The 23,711-nt window shown below is 35.7% G+C and overlaps 1 protein-coding gene across 1 annotated transcript in view; it reads right to left on the reverse strand.

The window, feature by feature from the left end:
- Nucleotides 1-816: 816 nt before the first annotated feature.
- LOC117927983 (DNA gyrase subunit A, chloroplastic/mitochondrial) overlaps nt 817-23,711 on the reverse strand; it is a 78,808-nt gene continuing 55,913 nt past the window's right edge. The window contains exons 16-27 of the mRNA XM_034847727.1: nt 23,435-23,505; nt 23,233-23,322; nt 9,087-9,230; nt 8,803-8,951; nt 8,141-8,222; nt 7,881-8,045; nt 7,693-7,794; nt 5,628-5,764; nt 3,612-3,732; nt 3,459-3,513; nt 3,260-3,359; nt 817-1,263 (exon numbers count right to left, since the gene is read on the reverse strand). Coding sequence (XP_034703618.1) covers nt 1,152-1,263; nt 3,260-3,359; nt 3,459-3,513; nt 3,612-3,732; nt 5,628-5,764; nt 7,693-7,794; nt 7,881-8,045; nt 8,141-8,222; nt 8,803-8,951; nt 9,087-9,230; nt 23,233-23,322; nt 23,435-23,505 — 1,328 coding nt within the window. The 3' untranslated portion in view covers nt 817-1,151. The remainder of the gene's footprint in view (nt 1,264-3,259; nt 3,360-3,458; nt 3,514-3,611; nt 3,733-5,627; nt 5,765-7,692; nt 7,795-7,880; nt 8,046-8,140; nt 8,223-8,802; nt 8,952-9,086; nt 9,231-23,232; nt 23,323-23,434; nt 23,506-23,711) is intronic.

The following is a 23,711-nucleotide window of genomic DNA, read 5'->3' on the forward strand; positions in this document are numbered from 1 at the left end:
AGATTGATGTAATAGTTTTTAATTTTTAAGTAAATGTATAAATAAGGCACATACAAAAAGAGTTTAAATAGATGCAAATATAATTTCCCACTGTCCAATGACTAAAAAATTGGCATCCTGGTTTAGACCTTGTTCCTTATTAGCCCGAGCAAGAGACCACTTTGGGTTTGAGCCTCTGCTTGCTGTGATAAGATACCTATGGAAATTGTATATCATCTTTTTATCCAAGAGGGTTCAACTGTATCCAAAGTCCAGAGCACCAAGTTTCTTATCATCTCATTGAATTTGAGAAAATTTTCATGCAAAGCTAGGGAATGGGAGAGGACATATGAGGATATAAAGATTGGACAAAATGAGAATGAAACCTAATTATGCTTGTCTTTATGGCTACAACTACCAGTCCTGTGGTGAGCATAATGCAGCAAGCATAAGGAACAAGATCTTACCTCAGACCATTTTCAGGCAATGACACCCTTTGACATTGTTGTTCGATCAGCTCTTTTTATGAAGGGGGAAAATTGACAAGTAAATACTGAACTGATCAGGTTCATTTCCTCTATGCTCATGGAAAAGAGATCTAACATTAAAAGAAAAGAAAAAAGATGATTAACTACAATGGAGCCATTAGTTTTTTCCATGGCTTGACAAGTTGCAGCCTTCACTTCCCTTGTCTATGCTTTGTACAGGGCAGGAACTGGAAGTGGGCAGATTACTTTGTCCAGTAGAGATTGTCTACGTTTCTGCATTCCATGCCTAATGAAAAACACTTCTGCACCTGTAAAGGAAGACAAACATGATTCATGCAACACTGACAAGTTAAAGATGAAAGCATATATCCAATAAGTAGTAAACAAAGAGAGGATGTTCTATGATTTAAGTTATAGCTCTAAATCAAGCCAAATGGTGGAATTAAAAATAATTTACTTAGGGATAAAGTTTTAGTGTTGCAAATCTTGATTGGAGCGACAAAAAGTTACAAGCATAGTTACAGCAAATACTTCCTCTTGGTTCTTTCTTTACACTGTTGTAACATATCTTCATATGTGAGTTTACTGTCATCAACAAAACTGATCACTCCTAACATAAGGTGTGTTGCTGTAGCGTGTGTTGATTGCTACGAGTCTCGGCATCTCAAAATGGCAAGAACTCTTTTACTGTGTAACAGCAACAGCTTCTTCGTCATCAGTCTCTGTTTCTGTTGCTGACATTAATGAAGCTGACTGAATCTTTCCAGCATACTCCAGCCGCATTAGAATTACTCCCCTAATATTATAAAGTGAAAAGAAGTCACCTTCAAGGCAATACCAAGGAAAGTCATGAAAAAATCATGTTAACAAATCATGACACGAGTATGTTGCAGAAGAAATATTAAATGAATATAGAAACTATAGATTCCAACGAAGACACTATAGTTTGAATAATTTCAATGGGTAGATAGGCAAATCATCAGCAATTTGATATTGCTTGCTTCAAAATTATAATCCTAATTCTACAAACAAAATTCCCAGTCTCAATTTAACACAGTGAGCTGGTTTCAGAGTCTGAACACCACTCGATAAGGGAAAGATGGAAGAAAAAAAAGAAAAATGACAAAAACACAATTCTCAGGCTTTTAGAACACTAAGAAATAATAATTAATCAGAAACTATATGTGATGCTTCTTGATCTTCTCTAGTACAAAGAACAAGATGGGAAATACACAATAAGGGACATTCAAGCTATGCTTGAAGTGTAGAAATGTTTCTTTTGATGCTATTTTTTACAAGGAACTTTATATTGATCAAAATTTTAGTACCATATTTAAAGATAAATGGCAGAATACAACCAACCCATTTGTGTTCGGGAAAACAAGAAGGAATCCATTTAAGGTCACAATAATCAAAGGTCACCAAGGGATGTTCTTAACTAGGAAGTGTCAAAACAATTCCTTTTCTTGTTTATAATTATCAAAATTTGATGAGCAAGATATTTAGCATGCACCATATGGCATGGAGGGTTATCTAGATTAGAGGTGAGCCTGGAAAAACATAATTCTTACATGAATTTTACAAGTATTGCCCAGTTACCATGATTTTTGACACAAGCTTTTTGGTTAGAGAGGACCAAATGGGTGCCTTCCTGGACTTATGGGGCAATGCCAGGAGTAGGTCCCCATAGGTGGACACCACTCTTACTATTCCTTGGTTGACATAAGAAGCTTCAGGACCTTTGAGGATAAATGCAGATCTGCAGAATCACTGTGGGATCCGGTATTCTCTCCTCCTTGGGCCTTTGTCTCGTTAATGATTCATGGGAATTCAGTGAGCATGATCAGTTTGGACAAAAGATTTGCATGCTCCTCAAGCAAGAGGCTTGTGGGATCTGTTCATAAGTGGAAACTCCCTCCAGCAGATTACCTCAAGCCTAATTTTGATGGCTGCTTGTTGGTAGTCTAGGACATCCTGGATTGGAGATGTATTTAACGACCATACCAGTTAGGTGGTTAAGGCCTTCTCCAAGTATGTTGGGGAGTAGTTGGCTATTGAGGCTGAGATCCTTGCTTCGTTATAAGGCATGAACCATACAAGCAAATAATGAATATAGCTTATGGGAAGTGAGGCCCATGGGAATTAGATTCTAGGGTGCACAATACAATCAACTTAGTTGGGGCTTTGAGGTTTTCCTCCCGAATACCTTGAAGGGTAAATCCCTAAAAATAAGTTGGCTAGACAAGGAGGAGCCTCTAATTTTTGGCAGGGATATTTTGCCACCCTGAGTAGGTAGGTTTAACTTTTCAATGTTCTAGTGTGCTGATGTTCCCTCTTTGAAGGATAACTCATCCTTCTTCTGTACTGCTATATTCATTTTCTATAAATAACTCTTTGTTCAACATAGTTGAACCTCTTCAAGCTATATAATAGTTGGTGATTCATGATATTACAAGTCATGCATTTTCAACAGCTGAATTGGAGACTTTCGTACAAAAGTATTGATGTTTTTGTCCACACCAAGCAACTCTAAATACTCAGGTCATTGTTTACTACCATACCACAGTAGCATCATGACATTCATTGTCAATGTCTTCTAAGCATCGTTAAGATATCCAGGCAGCCCATTTGAGACCAAGCAACAAACTCATATCACAAAGATCAGCAAATATAACCCCATAGCCTACCATACCTATTCAGCCTAAAAAGAATTTCAGAAGAGGATAAGAAGTTACTCATTGCCAAATGTTTCAAAATTTAAATGAACCAAGAATTATCCTAATTCAATTTACCTTGCAAACCGTGACTGTATAGAAATATCCCGAACTTTAATTCTATTAATGGTCCCACTTTGGCTCACTAGAACTACTTGTTCATCACTTTCACCATCTTCTGCAAAATAAATTCAGGAGCATTGTTATTAAGTATATGAGCAAAATGAGTACATAATGTCACCAAACTACCTTCAAGTAACTCAGTACATAATATTACCTGTCAGTGAAAACCCAACCACAAACACTGCTGCCAAGTGATCTTCTGCGGAAAACTAAAATACAGCAAAAGAAAAGGTCAGGCAAACAAAGCAAAATGGACAGCAGGAGATCTCATTTAATTCATGAATAAGCCGATCTAATATAAAAATACCTTGTAACCTATTAAACCAACTCTATTCAAAGGTGACAAGCGAAATCTACTCAGAGGAACCCGCTTTCCCAGACCGCTCTCAGACACAAACAGTAACCATGGACCATTGAGGTTCCTAGCACTGTGCGAAGGAAAAAACAAAGAAGAATAAGAAGAAAATGCTTGCCAAATTTATCATGGAGATATTACTTTGAAGATAAATATATAGAACTTGATGAAGATCAGAATAGGAAAGTTTAAAGATGCAATCCCCTAAAAACAGGAAAGGTCGATGTCATTCAGTACAATTAACACAATACTCTCTTACTGTATAGCTGTCTTGAGTGAAGAGGATCAATCAGAAAAAGGGTTACCAACCTTCAGAAAATTGGACAGAGAGTAGTGCATAAGTATTTCAAACTGGATCATGTGGTGTTATCATGAACTAGAACTTACAACCATAAACTGTACCAAACGATCACTTTCAGTACTATAATACTAATGCCTGGAACAAGACTGCAATATGAGGGCCAAAACACAAGGTTCAATACATAATTCTGATATGATGCATATAGACAGAGGAATAGTTTAGCACTTATTCGATCTTACTCTAGCAACTATGCAGGGAACCGTTTATTTAGGGTAGACAAAGGACCAGATTTGGATCGGCTCATATAAGACCATCCAAAAGTGGCTGACACAATTCTGATAAATTAATTATAAGATTAAAACCCCAACCTGTTTACACAGTTTTTATAATGAGGAAGCTCATTAGTCCTGCTTTACATGAGATTGGAAAACCAGAGATGTGACCATTCTCCAAGATCCATGTATCACATAAACTTGGGACTCAAAACCTGGGAGCTGCCATTCTTGACATGGAGTGCCATCCAATTGGGCTGCCCATAGAGGCTATTTAAATAGAATATTATTAAAATAGTTATCAACATAAAATATTAAAACCTCAAATTGGGTTAGAAGTCTCTGGATTTTAACCTTGAACCATAATCAACTCAGATTTTTTATTTTGATAATACATCCATATACATAGATGAGGTAGCATCCAGAAAGGTCAAACCCACAAAAAGCATTCCGATTCAAAAGATTATTAGGAAAATGGTCCCCCTACAACAAGAGACGTTATCAGCCTGCTAAAATCAGAAAATTCCAACGAACAACAGTTTTATTTGTTTTTTTATTTATATTTTTATTTTTCCTCCAGACAGTCTATGGGCTTGGTCACCCCTACCCCAGCAAATATATCAACTCAGAAGTGAGATATGCAGCCTAGGAATTAAATATAGATGGTGAAAAAGAAACTGATTGTCCCAAATACAGAAATCTCAATAGAAATAATTGTTATCTCATTCCCATGAGGAATGAGGACAGAAATTAGTAGCAGCACATGGGAATTCTATGTAAAACCTTTGGAAAGTGTTAATAAAGATAATATTATATAATTATGAACAAAAAAAATTGTTATCTATGAGTATTACATAATAAACATGTTGTACATAGAATGCAAAAATGTGCATGCTAGGCAGCATATAATAAATGCTTACAAGTACTAATATCACATTATTTAATTATTAGTATTCAGGACATCATACAATGATTCAAGTACAATCTATGCAGATACTAGGATGTAATGAAATTAACTTGATACCACAAGGAATGCACAGGTCTTCCCCTTTATGTCTTTATATTTCTTTTTCAGTGAATTTTGGTTTCATGAATTTTCAAAAAGTCTTCCCGGTAGATTTTATATGCTTTAGCATTATATTTTACCATGTCAAGATGAAAAATTGCTCATAACCCACCATGTATTTGGACATAATGTGATTTTATGATTACCAGGTATTATCAGACTGATACTCATATTGCAAAATCAAAAAAATTCCACTTGATTTTTTGTCGAAACAATAACAGAGGTCTATTTATAGTAGACCATCCAATATCAGGAATATTTACTTAAATATAACCATTCTAATCAGTAGAACATATGGCAAACATCCAAAATAATGGTTAGGAAATTACCGGCTCTGGCGGTCTTCTAATGCCTTCTCCAAGTCTTTCCGAATTGCTGCTGGTATTATGTCCATGCTTGCCATCTTATCCCCTTGTTTCAATCTCATGGCAATGGACCCCCTAGTATTTCTTCCTAGAGCTCGAATCTGAGTCCACAGCAACCATGGAAGTAAAGGAGAAAACTGAGAACTATTAATACAAATCTTCTGTATACAATTCACAGAATATTGCCACATCATGAAATTAGACCCAGAATAATATAGAGTTTAAAAGTCAAACAAAGGAATTGAGCCAAAAATATTTGTAACAGGGATACATAGAACAGAATCTTCTTTTTCTCTATCAAAACAAGAACACAAATTAATAAGCAAACACTTAAAATGCAAATATACTTTAATAAAATTAACAAAATTTATACCATTAAAGATTTATGATTAAGAGTTTGTTTGAGAGTGATTCTGGTTAAAGTGTTGTTATCTGTAGTGTTGGTGCATATTACTTATTTACCTACTTATCTATTTCTCATGCAACAAAAGAACAGTTCAGACACCCTTTGTAGAGGTAAGGATCAAAATATCAAAAAATACTGAAATATTGGCAGTTGGATTTTAAGAAAATATTGAATGGAAATTAAAAAAAAAAAATATTGATGAGATTGAAATTGATCAAAACCCATAGAAATATTGAAAAAAAGTCCAAGAAATGATAAAATAAGCAATAATACACATTGAAGTTGTTTTATTGAAGAAAAATATCTATGCATGATTAAATTTGAAACATGTGACAGTAATATATAGAATTTGAAAACACAACTAAATGTTTATCTATCTAGATTGGATGTATTTAAGGATATAAGATAAATGATGATATATGAATAATTATTATTTTTTTTGTTTAAAAATATTTATAATTTTATTTCCAAGTATACATTTCTCTTATATGCAATTATTATACAAAAGACATAAAAAAATACTCATAAAAAATATTACCATAATGATTTCTATATTTTCAATAATCAATTAAATGGAATTTGAAAAATAGATAATTAAAATTAATATATTTGCTAAAATTTTATTTTAATATTTAATTTTTTTATATGGATACGTAAAAATCCATATATACAATATGCATACATAATTTAATATTTGGTGATAATCATTGTTTTTTTTTGGGACAACAGGGAAATATCAACGATAAAAGCTAGAAAGTCATCAAAACTTGGTCCAACCAAGTTTTTGCTCCAAATTTCATGTTGACCTCCTCTGAAACACCAATATTTCACCAAAATTCAGGCAAAAAATCCTGATTTCTGCATCATTTTGTAGAGGTTCTTCCATTTCATAGTGCAGAAATTTGAGGGAGAAAAAAAAAACACTTCTATTTCTCTATTTTTCGAATTGATTATAGTACCAATATTTATACATGAATGGCTAAGGCCATTGGATACCTTAGAAAAGAAATTTAATATTTGATTTTAGGAGAGAAAGCCTCTTATAAAATCAGGGAATAAGTTAGAATGGAAATACAATTGCACCACAAGTGTGACACAACTGTTAACACAGATTTATACTACGGATTTCCACACATAGAAGAACATTACTCAAGTGCATTTTATATGGCACCTTCCAATAGATTTAAAGAAGCATAACTATCTTACTCAAGAAGCTTAAAGGTACATTATTTTTCTTTTCCAGGTGATTATTTAATTAGCTTTTTTTTGCCAAATGATCATTCAATTACAAATCTTTCCATATATTCTTGTTTCCTATATACTATTGGCAATTGATCTACACAAATTTCTAATATATTTCTCTTTTTGTTCTTGCACTTGACTTTTGTTTGATACAGAAAATTCTTAACCTTTGGATACAAAAACATGGATTACAAGAAACAAATACTTCAAAACCAAAAATAAATAAGTGCGTGAAGGCATTTTCTTTTCTATTCCTATTTATTTTTCATTTTCTGTCTCTTAGCCCATGTTACAGCTATTACTCGATTCCTGCCAACATGGTCAACGTTTGAACAGAATTTCCCACTTATTAATGGAATGGAAAGAAATTAGTGAACTTACAATCTCACAGGAGCTCAAAATAACCATTCCATTCTGTGAAGCCATGGCCACAAGGTCATCATTGGTACAGCAACGGACCCATTTGAGCTCATCACCAGGAACCTGTCAAGTCATTGAAGTCTAAAGGGAACATTCTTTTTTTTTTTTTCAAAAGAAAACTGCCCATTAAGAAAAAGAGAGGTACAAACCAATTGAATTGCTATGATTCCTGTTGATCGGATTGAGGAGAAAAAATTCAATGATACTTTCTTGATGTATCCATTCATTGTAAGCATCAGTAGAAACTGATCTTCAGCAAACTCACTCACAGGAATTATGGAAGTTATTCTCTCACCATCAGATAAACATAAGATCTGGCATGAGAATGAGAATTATAACAACCTTCTTAAGCAGTTAGAGCAGAAGACAAAACAAAAATATAAAATAAAACAAAATAAATGGTGGATACCTGAACCAGTGGTGTGCCTGCAGCAGTTCGGGTGCATTCTGGAATTTTATATGCACGAGCTGAGTACACTATTCCCCTATCACTGAATGGCAGTTTTTGTTCATCAGGCCAAAATAAAAGATAACAGATGAGGTAGAAATGACAATGTCCATTATGTTATCAACCACAATCTAAAGCATAATTGGCAAAGATAGCTATATCTTAGAAATGGAATAAGATGGGAACTGAAGCCCATGCAAACTGTATTTAAATGAATATCAACAAAAACTTGGTGGTTCTTCAAGAGGTAGACAAACAAGGTAACTAGTTGACTGTTGGGCTTCCCTATAATAAAACTTCAATACCATTCATCTTATTTTGGTACTGTCAAGAACTATATTACTTAACATAAAGGAGAAATAAATATATAGAAGCTTTCTGGTCATACCAAGGTCGAAAACACACACAAAGTCAAAATCCTTAATTAGCATTTTCAACAGTAACAAACCACACACACACACACAGTGATTGGAAAGCATTTCAGGTGGGGGAGAGGAAAGAGGAAGTTACCTATCAAAAGAAAAAAAAAAGAAAAAGTGGAAAAAGAAATAAAATGAGTCATCATAATCAAATTGCAAAAGGGAAAATATTGGAATTTGAAATTCAAACCAGATTAAAGATACCTGAAATACAGGACATAGTCATGTGCATGACAAACAATGAAGTCTGACATTGCATCATTCACTCTCAATTTCCCAACAGATTTACCAATTGTTCCACGATTTTGGAGATTGAAGGTATTAGGTTTCATCCGCTTGACATAACCTTTTCGCTAACAGCCTGAAAATTGTATTCAAAAAAATGGGATCAATCATCAGTTCCCTGAGTCCGATGAAAAAACAGATAGTATCAATCTAATGTTTAAACTTTAAAGAAAAACAAAGATACAAATATAATGAATTATAACACTGGCCCAGTTGTGTACCAGTAGCATTTCTTCATTTGGTATAACATCCACATCTTCAAGTTGACCACTATCAGTGTCCTCCAACATTGAACGCCTCGGAGTGGAAAACCTGTTCTTCAGCTCAATTGCTTCTTGTTCGATTAGCTAGTAACAAAAATTAAAATTAAAATAAATAAAAAACATTAGAAGAAGATAAAGATGATCTCAAAAGCAAAGTTGAGAGGTAAGAGATGTTTTGGAATCAAAAGATCTAGGAAAAATATTTTTGTTATGGTAAAGTAAGGAAATTATTAAAAAGAGCATCTAACAAAAATAACCAAAAGGGGGCACCCCCAAGTGCAGAGGAGGCATGCAAAGGAAGCTAAAACAGACAAAGAGAAGCAAAAACCACACCCACAAACAGCCTGCGGTCTAGAGTCCAACTAATCAAAGAAATACAGTAAACAAGGACAAAGGACAATCATGAAAAGGCTGACGAGACAATCTAAAAGGGCACAAAGAGGTCTTTAATATAAGCCCAGTCTTGTATTAAAGTCCATTCTTGCTATATATTTTTGTTACATTTTAATATATATATATATATATATATATATGTGTGTGTGTGTGTGTGTGTGGTGTGTGTGTGTGTGTGTGTGTGTGTGTGTGTGTGTGTGTGTGTGTGTGCGTGTGCGTGTGTGCGCGCGCGCGTATGTGTACATGTTGTAAAAATAGATTTAATACAAATCAAGGGTAGAATAAAAATGAGGAAATAGCATCAATTGTCGAGTGAGAATGAGGAAATAGAAAAATTTGTGGCAAGATCAGCTTAGGCAATGTTGGATTCTTTTGGAGTATTCTGTGATCAATGAATAGCTATCAAATTAAAACTTTATAAAACAGCCATTAGGCAAGCGGTGGAAGTCAAGAAACATGGGCATAAAATGAGTGGATGTTGACATGGATAAGTGGCAAAACAAGGAAACAGCAATATCAACACATCACTGAGAAGTAAAGGTACTAGCAGACATGAATGTTCATGTGCAATGCAAATTCATAACTGCACTGAGACGAGAGACTGGCTTTATTTAAATTAAAGGCGTCACAAAACCAACATAAATCAAAAAATTTGTAGTACAAGCTCCCTAGAAAATGCATGATGGCCTAAGGTTGAGTAGAAGATATGTAGCTAAATCCATATGACAGACCTGATGGCCAGTATTCCTCAAGAAAGGAAAAAGGCAATGAAAGGATCTGTCTATATGAAGAATTTTTTCAGACAGATCCTTTCATTGCCTTTTTCCTTTCTTGAGGCATACTGGCCATCAGGTCTGTCATATGGATTTAGCTACATATCTTCTACTCAACCTTAGGCCATCATTGCCAACCTTCCACTACTACAATCAATTCTTTGAAAAATACACAGGCTATATGAAGAATTTCCAACTGGGAAATATTTGTGATTGAATCTTTTTTCCTTGTTAATCAGGTTGTCTGATTCTTTTATTTTTTTTTACTTTTTTTTTGTGGGGTAAATAGAGATGTCCTAGGCTAAAAATTAGCTCCTCCCTTTTTTCTGACTTCCTACAATTTGTACATATTTGGTGTAATTCTATTGAAAACATACAAGGGAGAAAGTATCAAAACCCTAAATAATCAACATGGTATCAGAGCAGGAAAATTAACTTTGCCGATATCCATCTTCCCACCATAGAGCCTTTAGTGCTCAGTCATAGCTCAGCCTTCATTGCTCAACTGTAAGCTTGTTCAGTCTTCATTACTTAACAGAAATTTTGTTAATCACAGACCAGCATTTTGGCTGTTATTTGTTGTTTTCCCAGACCAGCCTTAATTGCTGGTCAAGTTTAACTGAGTAGAGCTATATAAGGAAAAACAGCTGCCAGCTAGCCTATCCTAATTACATTCTGATCTCTAGGAGTACATTACAAATAAATCTACAATTAATTTTCATTTAGAGCAGGAAATAACATAATCTTCTTAAAAAAATCAGCATAATATCCTCAACACTCCCCCTCAAGCTGGTTCAAATATGTCTGTCATTCTTAGCTTGATGATTATGGATTGAAATAATTATCTTGGAAGGCCTTTAGTGAAAAGGTTTGCTAATTGTTCTTTCATTGAGAATAAAGGAATACAAATCAGGCCACATCCAACTTTTCCTTAATGAAATGTCAATCTATCTCAACGTGTTTTGTTCTATCATGTAGGATTGGGTTCTAAGCTATGCTACTAGCTCCTTTATTGTCACAATACAGCCTCATTGACCCTCCATTAGCTATTTGGAGTCCCTTCATTAGAGACTTTAGCCACATTAGCTCACAAATTCTTTGTGCCATAGACCTGAACGCTACTTCCACACTTGATCTAGCCACAACTTGTTTTTTGCTTCTCCAAGTCACCAAATTTGCTCCAATAAAGGTACAATACCCAAAAGTAGATTTTCTATCAATTATAGTTTACCAATTTGCACCAAAGTAGGCTTCAACTTCTAGATGACATTAGTGAATAGAAGACCCTTCCCAATAAGCCTCTTTAAATACCTCAATATCACCACTGCATTCATGTGTTCTTCATTTGGAGCATGCATAAATTGATTAACAATACTCATAGCAAATAGAATATCAGTTCTTGTGTGTGATAAATAAATTAACTTATCAACTAGCCTCTGATATCTTTCTTTATTAACTTCCTCTTAAAGATCACCATGGAGGAAAGCATTATTTACATCTAACTGGGGTAGTGGCCACTCCAAATTGGCTACAAGAGATAGGAGTACCCACACTGTATTCATCTTGGCCACTGGTGCAAACATCTCTTGGTAGTCAATCTCATAGGTTTGAATAAACCCTTTTGCTTCCAATCTAGCTTTATATCTATCCATAATTACATTTGCTTTGAATTTTATTGTAAACAGCCATTTACAGACAATGTCTTATTGCCATGGGATAGTCCTACAAAATCCCAAGTCTGATTCTTGTGTAAGGCCGTCATTTCTTCCATCACTACCTCTTTCCACTTTAGACTTTCTAAAGCATCCTGTATAGTCTTAGGAGTATTCACATTGCAAAAGTTAGTAGTAAAGGCCTTAAAGGATGAATTTAGTCTATGGTAAGAGACAAACATGGCAATGGGGTGTTCGTACAAGACCTAACACTCTTTCTAAAGGCTATTGGCACATCAAGATTCAACTTATTGCTGAGAAAATAAAATTGTGACTCACCATAGTCCAGCTCCACCATGTTAGGATTAGAGGATTGGCAATGTTGAGGAAGATTTTCAGCCTCTTTATTCCTTCTAGTGTACACCTGCAGTTGTGGTTGACTAAGAATAGTCACACTCTCCCCCTCACAATTAACACTAACATTTTTCTCAACACACACTCCCTCTTTTGATTCTCTAGTAGCACCAATACACGACTCACAAGCAAGGGACTCTAGGGCATTGGCATAGGTAAAACATCACAAAATTGATCTTCCACTCTACTATCGCCCTGAAGAGAAGTTTGGTTAAAGTATGATTTATCTTCAAAGAAAGGAACATCCATAGAAACAAAGTATTTCGAAGGAGGAGGATGGATGCATTTATATCCCTTTTGTGTTAAATAATATCCAAGAAACACACATCTGGGGTCTAACTTGCTTCGATTATGACTGTGAACATGAATGAAAGCCTCACACCTAAAAACCTTAGGAGGAATGGGAGACCAAATAAAGTTGGAAATGGGATAAGATTGTTTAAGGGTATCAAGAGGAGTATTAAATTTTTACACTGGAATAGGCATCCTATTGATTAAGTATGAAGCTGTCAAATTGCTTCACCCCAATATTGTTTTGGCACCCCCATTTGAAATATTAAGGCTCTCACCTTTGAGCAAATGACGACTTTTTCTCTCGGCTATTCCATTTTGTTTAGGTGTATCAACACATGATGATTGATGGGTAATCTCATTTTCCTCAAGGTAGATTCCCAATACTTTGAGAAGTATTCCTTTCCATTGTCAATTTTTAGGATACACACTTTGGCTTGAAATTGCGTTAGAATCATTTTGTGGAAAACTTTCTAGGTCTTTTTAGTCTCAAATTTTTCTTTGACACAATAGACCCAACACACTATGGTATGGTCATCAATAGAGGTAACAAACCACCTAGCACCCATGACACTAGGAACACGTGAAGCCCCCTGTAAGTTGCCATGCACAAAAGCAAATGGGTTGGATTTCTCATAATTTTTTGTAGGAAAATGAGTTTGGTGGTGTTTAGCAAGGTCATAAGTTTCACACTGAAAAATAAGTGCCTACGAGGGGCTTCACATGATCTACAACCACCCTTTCTTTTATCTGAATAGACAATCGTCCACTTTACAAGATGAGGCTTCTTCTCTAATCCTCCCCATCCCAAAGAAAGTCCCTTTGTATGTTCTCTAGTCTCAATCTTACCACTTGTGGCCCCTAAATCAATGATCGAGGGGTTTGATTTTAAGTTTGAAGTATGCAACCAGTAAGGAAGTTACTTATCTGTGCCAAATGAGATGAAGAGGTAGGATTAGAAGATATTTGTGTTCAACTCATAAATCCATATAAGTGCTCCAGTAGTTCCTTGGTGAAAAAGGGTTGTTCTAGATTCCTAGAGCTCCTAACAGCTTGATTCTTGATTCAGTCATGACTTCTAGTTGTGTCCATTATTACTAGGAGATTTGGTTCCCTTTGCCCCACCCTTGAGGCTTTCCATGTAACTTCCAACATATGTCTCTTGTATGATGAGACTTGTGGCAATGATCAAACCACAATTTATCTTTGTAACTAATCTTTTTGCCACTGCTTTGTTGCCTACTTATTAGGATTGTCTCAGTTTGATGATAACCAATCCTGAAGTTCCAGTGTTGAGGATGCGCATCATGATTGATAACCTACTCTTTTCCCTTCTAACCTCATTATACCTCTCAAACAAACGAAAGTGATTTTTCCCCAAGAATTTGACTACAAACCTGATCAAGCTCGAGATTTAGACTCACCCAAAAAAATCAATATCCTCTCCTTTTCAAGTATCTGCTTGAACTTCACACTATCTTCTGGACATTTCCAATCATAGTCCTGATAGATATTTGACTCCTACCAAAGTTGATTAAGGGCATTATAGGAGGCTGTCACAGTTCTTTCTCCTTAGTGTCACAGACTTCATTCTCAGATCATATAACTGAGTCATTATGCTAATCAGAGTAGGTAAGTGCCACTACTTCCTATATCTCTTTAGCTATAGAAAAGAACATATAACCTTGACTAACATCGAGCTCCATTGAGTTGATGACCCAGCATTGAAACTTAGGTCTTGTTGATTTAGGGATTGCAACTTGCCCTATTGAAGTATCAAATATCTCAAAAGTTATTTCAGACATTTGAAAAGAGGATTGAAAAAAAGAGTAGCAAAAAATTCTAGAAATCCTAAATGGGCTCTGATACCATGAAGAAAGTTGAAGAAAGCTGAAGAGAGCTTGGAAATTTTCTTTCTTACATTTCTTAATAAGTACAATACTTTAAATAATACAAAATAGTTTGACCGAGTAGAGAAAAATAAGGAGAAACAGCTAGCAGCTAGCCTATCCTAATTACATTTTGATCTCTAGTAGTACATTACAAAAATATCTACAATTAAATCTCATTTACAATAGGAAATGACATAATCTTCCCTATAGAATCAGCATAATATCCTCAATAGTCAGTAACTCAACTTTCTTTTATACTAATAGGCTTCAAGACTGACAATTTTTCTTCTCCATCTTCCAAATCAGCAATAACATATCAACACCCAATGGTGAAAATCATCTACATTGGTCTCAATTGATGAAAACATATATTAAAGGAAAGGGGAAGCTAAGTCATCTTCTTGGTACTTTGATAAACAAGGATGACCCAAATTTTGTCTCCTGGGATGAAGAAGATTCTCATTTCATGTCTTGGTTGTGGAGCTCCATACTTGCATGTTTCTCTCTCCGACAATGGGAATTTGATTTGCAATTCAATAAACCTATTCTAAGGTGCAGGGTGTTGCTCAGATTTATGAACTCAAGACAAAAATCCATGATGCCAAGCAAGGTATTTGAACTAAGTGTTACAATGTTATAAAGGGATTATAGCCTGAGTTGGGTCAACCAATATTTGATACCCTATTTGATACCAAAATCTAAACAGCAAGATAAGATAATGGGATAGAGCATGTCAACCAATATCCATCACCATACTTCAAAAAGAAGGAATCATTCACCAATTTTCTAGTGTTGATATACCATGACAAAATGGGATAGTTGAACAAAAAAACATAGACATTTGCTAAAGGTAACTAGAGCCTTGATTTTTCAAATCAATGATCTAAAGACATTGAGAAGAGCTTTTTTAATTGTTGCTCATCTTATCAATAGATTGCCTTCCAAAGTGCTTGATTTCAAAGACCTCATAAGTCTTCTCACTTAATTGAACCGAAACTTTGATGGTTTTAGTCAAATTGCCCCAAAAATATTTAGTTGTGTGGTCTTTGTTCACATTCAAGTTCATCATAGAACTAAATTGAATCCCTGAGCTCTTAAATATATATTCATTGGTAATACTCAAATAAAAAAAGGATATAAGTGTTATCTTCCTAATTCCCCAAGCTTATTTGTATTTATGGATGTCACTTTTAACAGACAACAACCGTATCTTCGGAGGGAGCCTTTTGCATAAAATAAGAAAATTTCTCTTGACCTAACCCCTCCACTTTCTAAAACTAGTTATTCTCCTGAACCTTTCCCCCCACAATACTTTAGAATCAGTTTCTCCTAAGTCAATGAGGAAGCCTAAGTCTATTGTTCAAAGGAAAGAAGGGGAGAGTTCAAGGAGGATGCAGTCAACTTAGAATTACTACATGCTCCAAACCTTGACTTTGATAAAGGTATTGAAAATCAAATTGTGTCTACGTCCATTGTCATTAGCAACCTTGATTAATCTACTGCCCTTAAAAAAGGAAAAAAAAACAATACACCCAACATCCTCTAACCAACTTTGTTTCCTTTGACAACTTGTCATTTCTTATCAAGCATTTGTTTCCAAACTCAACTCCATAGAAGTACTAGAACTATTCAAGAGGCACTTAGGGATGACAATTGGAAGAAAGCCATGTTGGAAGAAATGAGTTCTTTAAAGAAAAATAAGACTTGGTAGGTTGTTGATCTTTTAAAGGGCAAGAGAGAGGTGGAGTGTAAATCAGCATTCACCACCAAGCATACAGTATAGGGAACATAGGAGAGAGATAAGGTGAGAATGGTAGCGAAGTGTTACACATAGACTCATGCAATAGATTACTAGAAATTTTTGCTCCAATGGCAAAGATGAATGTATTCATATTTTGTTATCCCTAGCTACTAATTTTGATCAGTCCTTGCAGGAATTTGATATAAAGAATGCTTTCCTACATTGAAATTTAGAGGAAGAGGTCTATATGGAAAGGAAGATTCCTTAGGAATAAAGTTTGTAAACCAAACAAGGCTCTATATGGTCTCAAACAATCATCTCAAGCCTGTTTGGGAGATATGCTAAAGCAATGAAAAACATAGGCTATAATCAAAGCCAAGGAGATCAAACTCTTTTCAAAAGAGGAAAGATAACAACTCTCATAGTATATGTTGACAAAATCGTGGTAACAAAAGATAATTTGGAGTGGCACAAAAGATAACTTTTTTTTTTTTATGAATAAAAGCAATATATTAAAAGAAAAAAAGGCACATCAAGGACGCGCCCCAAAGTATACAGGTAGTATACAATAGAGAGAGAAAAGAACCCCTTAAACAAGGCTTAACCAATCTAAAAAATCTACAACGGAAAGGAGGCCAGAGCCAAAAAACCCCTTAGTCCACACCCAAAGATTACAAAGGAAAAACAATTTACACCCATGAATCGAATGCTCCTCGTTTTCAAAAGCCCTACTATTTCTTTTCTTCCAAACAATCTAAAAAAGGCGCAAGCGAGCTGAAAACCACACTTTCTTCCTCTCTTTTCCCACACAAGGCCCAAGCCACCCCAATAACGCCTCTCTAACTGAAAAAGGGAGCGCCCACGAAACCCTAAAGAGGGAAAAAAGTAAGCTCCATAAACTTCTTGCCACCACACAATGCAAGAGGATGTGATCAATAGACTATTCCTCTGACAGGCACAAATAACATCTATTAGCCAAAGAGAACCCTCTCCTCTGAATACGATCCAAGGTTAAGGCCTTTTTCCACATAGCCTCCCAAGCAAAAAAACTCACCCTCGGAGGCACCAAAGAGTTCCAAATAACTCTTGAAGGAAAATCCCCAAGTCTTTCCGATTCCAAAGCCTTATATAGAGATTTAACAGAAAATCTTCCGTCCTTTGCCTTTGTCCAAACTACTTGATCTTCCACATCACTACAAACCCTTCTCCCTTGCAGCCTTAAGAGAAAACACTCCACATCGAACACTTCCCAATCATTAAGCCGCCTAGAGAACCTAGGAGCCCACACTCCCCCACCAGAATGGCCCCACGCATCTTCCACCCAAGCCTCCTTAGCCAAGGATATAGCAAATAAAGAGGGAAAAGAAGTACACAAAGGATCATCTCCACCCCACTTGTCCTTCCAAAATCTAACCCTCCTACTATCCCCACAGAATAAACCAAATTGTCGTCTATCACATCCCAAACTCTCCTAATCGCTTTTCGCAAACCGACCCCAAAACTACCTCTCACAACATAGGACCTCCAACCGGCCTCTTCTTCCCCTTACTTCGCACAAATAACTTGCATTCACAAAGTTTCCCTCTCCACCGCAAAACGCCAACTCCACTTACATAAGAGGCCTTATTCAGCAACGCCAAATTCCTCACACCCAAACCACCCTTTCATTTATTTGAGCAAACAATAGACCAATCCACTAAATGGGGCTTCCTCTCTAAGGCCCCACCACCCCAAAGAAAGTCCCTTTGGATCCGCTCCAATCTCAAACTCACACTCCTTGGCATATAAAACAGGGACATACAGTAGATAGGCATACTGGACAGAGTGCTCCGGATCAAAGTCAGTCTGCCCCCTTTGGAGATATACTACCTTTTCCCAAAGGAAAGTCTCTTCCTCAGCCTTTCCTCAACCTCGTCCCAAACTGCCACCTCCTTGAACGAGCACCCAAAGGAAGACCCAAGTAAGAAGACGGGAGCTTGCTAACCTTGCAACCAAACTCAAGAGCCAAACCCTCTACATTCTCCACTCTCCCCACCGAGATGATCTCACTTTTGTCCAAATTCACCTTCAACCCTGACATGGCTTCGAACCACATAGGAAGCCAACTCAAATAGGACACCTTAGAAATGGAAGGCTCACAGAATATTTAAGTGTCATCTGCGAATAGCAAATGAGTGATCTCCACTCCCGCACGTCCTCTACCACTGAGTTGCCACCTCGGCAAAAACCCTCCCTCCTCGCTCTCTTCAACAAGCAACTGAGAGCCTCCATGACAATCACGAAAAGATAAGGGATAAAGGATCCCCTTGTCTCAATCCCTGAGAACTTTGGAAGAATCCGGAGGAAGTTCCATTAATAAGGACAGAGAAATTGACAGTACAAATACACCACTAAATCTAGCTAATCCACTTAGCTCCAAAACCCATCCTTTCCAGCAACCAAAGAAGAAAACTCCAATTACATGGTCGTATGCCTTCTCAATATCCAACTTACAAAGGATGCCACCACCCCCACTTTTCTGCATCAAATCAATCACATCATTCGCAATCAACGAGGCATCTAGGATTTGCCTTCCCTCCACAAATGCATTTTGGGACTTGGACACTATCTTACCCATCAGCTTTTTAAGCCTATTAGCTAGCACCTTGCTAACAACTTGTAAAGACTACCCACCAAGCTTATAGGCCTAAAGTCCTTGAGATCTTCAGTTCCTCCTTTCTTAGGAATTAAAACCAGAAAAGAAGCATTAATGCTCTTGAAGAACCTACCCCGATCATGAAAATCCTTCAAGAACCCCATAACTTCCTCCTTCAGAAAACTCCAGCTGAATTGCCAAAACGCCATTGAGAAACCATCAGAACCAGGAGCTTTATCTCCATTGAGGTCCGAGAGAGCACCAAAACCTTTTCCTCAGAGAAGAGAGCCTCTAGGATTGCTGCATCTTCCCCTTCCAGGACCCCAACCTACAACCCATTGCATCTGGGCCTCCACTCATTTGTTTCTGACAAAAGAGAATGGAAAACCTAAACCACACCATCTTTAATGTCACGTTCTTCTGTGAGTTTGAAATTAAGGACCAATTGGATGATATAATGACCAAGAGACATACAACATGTTCATTCTAAGACATCACAAGCAAGTTAGGAATGAAGAATAGTTTTTCACCGACTTAGGGGGGGTTAGAAAATATGTATGAAAATTTTCTAATTGGGAAATATTTTTTAATTAAGCTTTTTTCCTTATTTGTTTAATTGACTAATTCTCTTCTATAAATAAAGATATCCTAGCCAAGAAATTAGATCACAAGGGCGAAATTCTCAAAACACAAAATGGTCAACATCAACCGATCCTTAACCTGACCCAAATACAACTTAGGTTTCAGAAATTTATGGAATTTACCCTAACCCTGACCATAGCTCAATTAAATGGACACCAATCTCATCCAAGTAGTAGCTGAATTGGATATGTTCCTTATTCTTCTAATTGAAAATGGTTTTTATGTGCCTATGTTGATATGTACATGTAAAAATTATTTGAAAAAGTTAACCTAACAAATTCAATTAGACCTCCGTCCATTATGAACCTAACTCAAACTAATAACATCATTAGAGCCTCCCAAATACATTATGGCATTCCCTAACACATCTCATTGGGTAAAATAGGGCATTCAAGTTATTTGATTAACCCAACTCAAAAGCCTATTAAACAAACAAAACCACTGTCTTCAAGCTTGCAGGATAATTATGGCTGTATGGTTAGAGAGCACATGGTTGAATCACCAAAAAATAAATTTAGAAGGGACTACGCCATCTTATATTTGGATAGGTTGTGCTACTTCTTATTGTGGGAATAAAAAAATTTGGGTCAAGTTCAAGCACAAAAATAGGTAAAATCCAAGGGACTAATTCAAATTCAATGCTAGGGATACAACTTAGTGTAAACAAACCAGACCCACCTCACCTCTAAACAACCTTAGATGACTTCTGATAGATTTTCATGGACCTAGACCAAAAACAACTCAGCCGAATCCCAATTTTGTTCAGACTAGGGTTTATGTGTCAGAAAACCAGATTTGATTTTTTTAATATACTTACAAACTTGTGTACTTATTGTGGTATTATTGTTAATAAATAAAAATGTGCAAAATTACAAGATAATAACAATAAGTTAAACGTTTTGAACATATCACCCACCTATTTGCAAATAATTTCTTGAATCTACTAGAAAGTTCTTAGACCATAGATTGCATTGCAACTGTTTTCAAAGGCTTTAAAGCTTCTTAGCAACAAGTTATCTTCAAGTTCTGCTCGTTAGCTGGTTAGATATATAATAGCATTAAAAAAAATGGGGATGGTCTTGACAAAACCCAACAGGAATAATGAGATTAGACTCAAGTCTAAAAAGTTGGGTAAAATATTAGGCAATCTTTGTGTTGGAATACCCCTGGATCATAGGTGCATGCTCTCTAGTAATTTAGCGATACAAGGTGTAATTTGCAGTGAAATAAATACCAAAACTTTTGATCTAAGGCTTAAAAAATTACCTAAGATCTAGATGTTTCTAGATTAAAATCCAATTAAAGAAGATGCTCTCAACTACCACAACGATCTCCCACCTGATCACTCGTTCTTCAGACCTTGACAATTGTGTAGATTGGCTATACAATCCTCTTGAGAGAGAGAGAGAGAGAGAGAGAGAGAGAGAGATGGAGGCCATCTTGAAGACAATAGTCTGGAATGTCATGTGTGTCTAACCCTAAACTCGAGGGTTTATATAAACCTTCTTGTTGGCTTAAGTGACTTAAGCTTATGTAAGGATGGGGTCACTTAATTAAGTTCACTAGGTCCTAATTAATTAACTGTCCCAATGAGACTCCAATTAATTAATTAATCCAATCCCTAAAAGACAAAAATAATTAATCACAAAATCCTATGCAACCTTCCATTTTTAACCAAAACACCCTAATGCACATAAATGATTGATTCTTCATAAAACCTCAAGACTTTGCCAACAAAGAATCTAAGCTCAAGCGGACACCACTAGGACTCATAGACTAGCTCCCTTAGAATCCAATTTTGAAGTTAACTCAACACTCTACTAAAGAGAGTCATTTGCACTCCAATATCCTATGAAAGTACATTGAGATATAAATTGATTAAATCCAATTTAACCCATTTCTTAGGTCTGTGACCTACTATCCACTATATTGAGACTCCTCATGAACTGGTGTTTGAATCCAATGGGTTAGATGTTATTAACCTCTTAAGATTACCTCTACAATCCTTGAGTCATAAATCCCCCTATTATGCAATCAACTGACATACTCTAACTCATAAAAAACATACATCAAATTCCACTAAAAGAATTACATTGACTGCAATTTAAATAATCACAAGTCCTTAGGATCACCTAAGAGCACGCATTATCCCAATCCCATGAGATATCCTAGTGTCTATCTTAAGAATTCTTGTTGTCACCTGTTTTAAATAACAATAACTCAACCCATAGCAAATATATTACCACCTTAGGATCTCACTTATAGGTCAAAGTCAATGAAGATCTCAATATTAACTCAATTTCTGTTAAGGTCGAGATCTTATGCAATATAATAACTCATTGAATCATGATCACTCGATAGTCAATGTTATGGTTCACCATAGATCATGTTCAATATATCATCATACACACTAATGCACTCACCACTGGACAACAACCCCGATGACTAAGATAAATCATCTCTTCAATTAGGAGGTAGTGCACTATAGTCTCGAATGGATTACTTAGTCCTATGAACTGATTGCAAACAACTTATCATCTTACAAGGAATCCATGACTTAGATCTTCTGTGCAACTCCTAATGCACCTAAATCATGTACAATGCAAGTGATATAAGCATGAATGCTCAGACAATTAATTAATGCAATCAAGGATAAAAGGGAGACCAAAAATCATAACAAATAAATTAATGAATTCTTATTTTATTACATCATGTCATGCTTTCAAGGGCTTTATCCTAATAGTTTGCCCAGTAAATCATATGGTGCTACTGTTTCGTAATTTTTGGTCTGACCCATATGCATCTAAGGATGGAAAATTTGCATCTATAACAGAAAAAAGAAAAAAGAAAAAAAAAGTATAGCATTTTGTACCAGCCAAACATTATTATTATTATTACAAGTTATGAAAATATATTAAAAGGCACCCGAAGAGAGGGAACTTAATACACAAGGGGCATAGAAGGATCACCCGCAAAAAGCAAAGTAAAGAAACAGAAATGCCACAAAAAGCCCTAAGCTAACAGCAGTTGAAGAAATTAATAAAAGAAAATTTACATGATGTAAATTCCCACAAAACAAAAATGATGCTGAAAAATAGTGCACTGAGTTGTGCAACTCTTCAACTAACAACTTAGCCAAATATTTTAAAACGGAAAATGGGAAGAGAAAAAAACATAGGAATCAGATTATAGTTTTGGAAGGATTCATAGAAGAATATGAATTTAGGACATATACAAATAAAGAAGATGAGAATGTAACAACAGAAAGAAGCTACATATGCAAAAATATTTCCATTTAAGTTCATTGATAGATAAACAGGAGTATTGATTCAGAACATTTCTTGAGATTCAAATCAACAATTGTCACAACAGCCGCCATTCAAGATATTGAGCACAGTTGGTTGATGTGCACATCAATCATCCAAAAAGAACACATGCTTGTGTTGATGGGATATGCAAACACCATATGTCAGAAATGGTAGCTCAATCTTTTCAGCCCAGCACAACAAATGCCACACAGGTAGCCAATATCAGAATCACAAAGAGAGAATGGACACTAGCATGAGCAAAACATAACTGGTGTGGCCTCCATAATTAGACATTTTTTCTCAATGAAGCAGATAATAAATGGGCACTTACTGAAATATGTTTACCTGTAATATCTGTTTCCTGCTTGACAATAGTTCCTGTAACTTCGAAATTTGTTCCATCAAGGATTTACTTTCAGTTACAAACTTTTCTCTCTGCATAGTAAGAGAAATACAATCTCTTCATATGATACTATCCATGAAAATATAGCTTAACAATTCCAATTGAGAAAACAGAAATCAGACAATGAATGGCATGATCAGGCACCTCCAGACGTGTGATCCTTCTTAGGCTTATGTCCAATATAGCTTCAGCCTGCCTTTCAGATAAACCAAACTCTGCAAAAGAGACAATAATAAAAATCTAATTTCAATTTTCAAGGTTCAGTCACCAACATGGAATTGCATTCGATCAGCAAAAACAACACAAAATTTTAAGCAATATCATTTACTGCTTAAGAATCTGTAAGCTTCGAAGGCTCAGAAGTACTTATCTTCATTTTTATAAAAAGATATCAATCCTGCAAACTTCTAAGCAATTCCTC

The sequence above is a fragment of the Vitis riparia genome, chromosome 13 (assembly GCF_004353265.1).
Source record: "Vitis riparia cultivar Riparia Gloire de Montpellier isolate 1030 chromosome 13, EGFV_Vit.rip_1.0, whole genome shotgun sequence".
NCBI classification, from domain to species: Eukaryota; Viridiplantae; Streptophyta; class Magnoliopsida; order Vitales; family Vitaceae; genus Vitis; species Vitis riparia.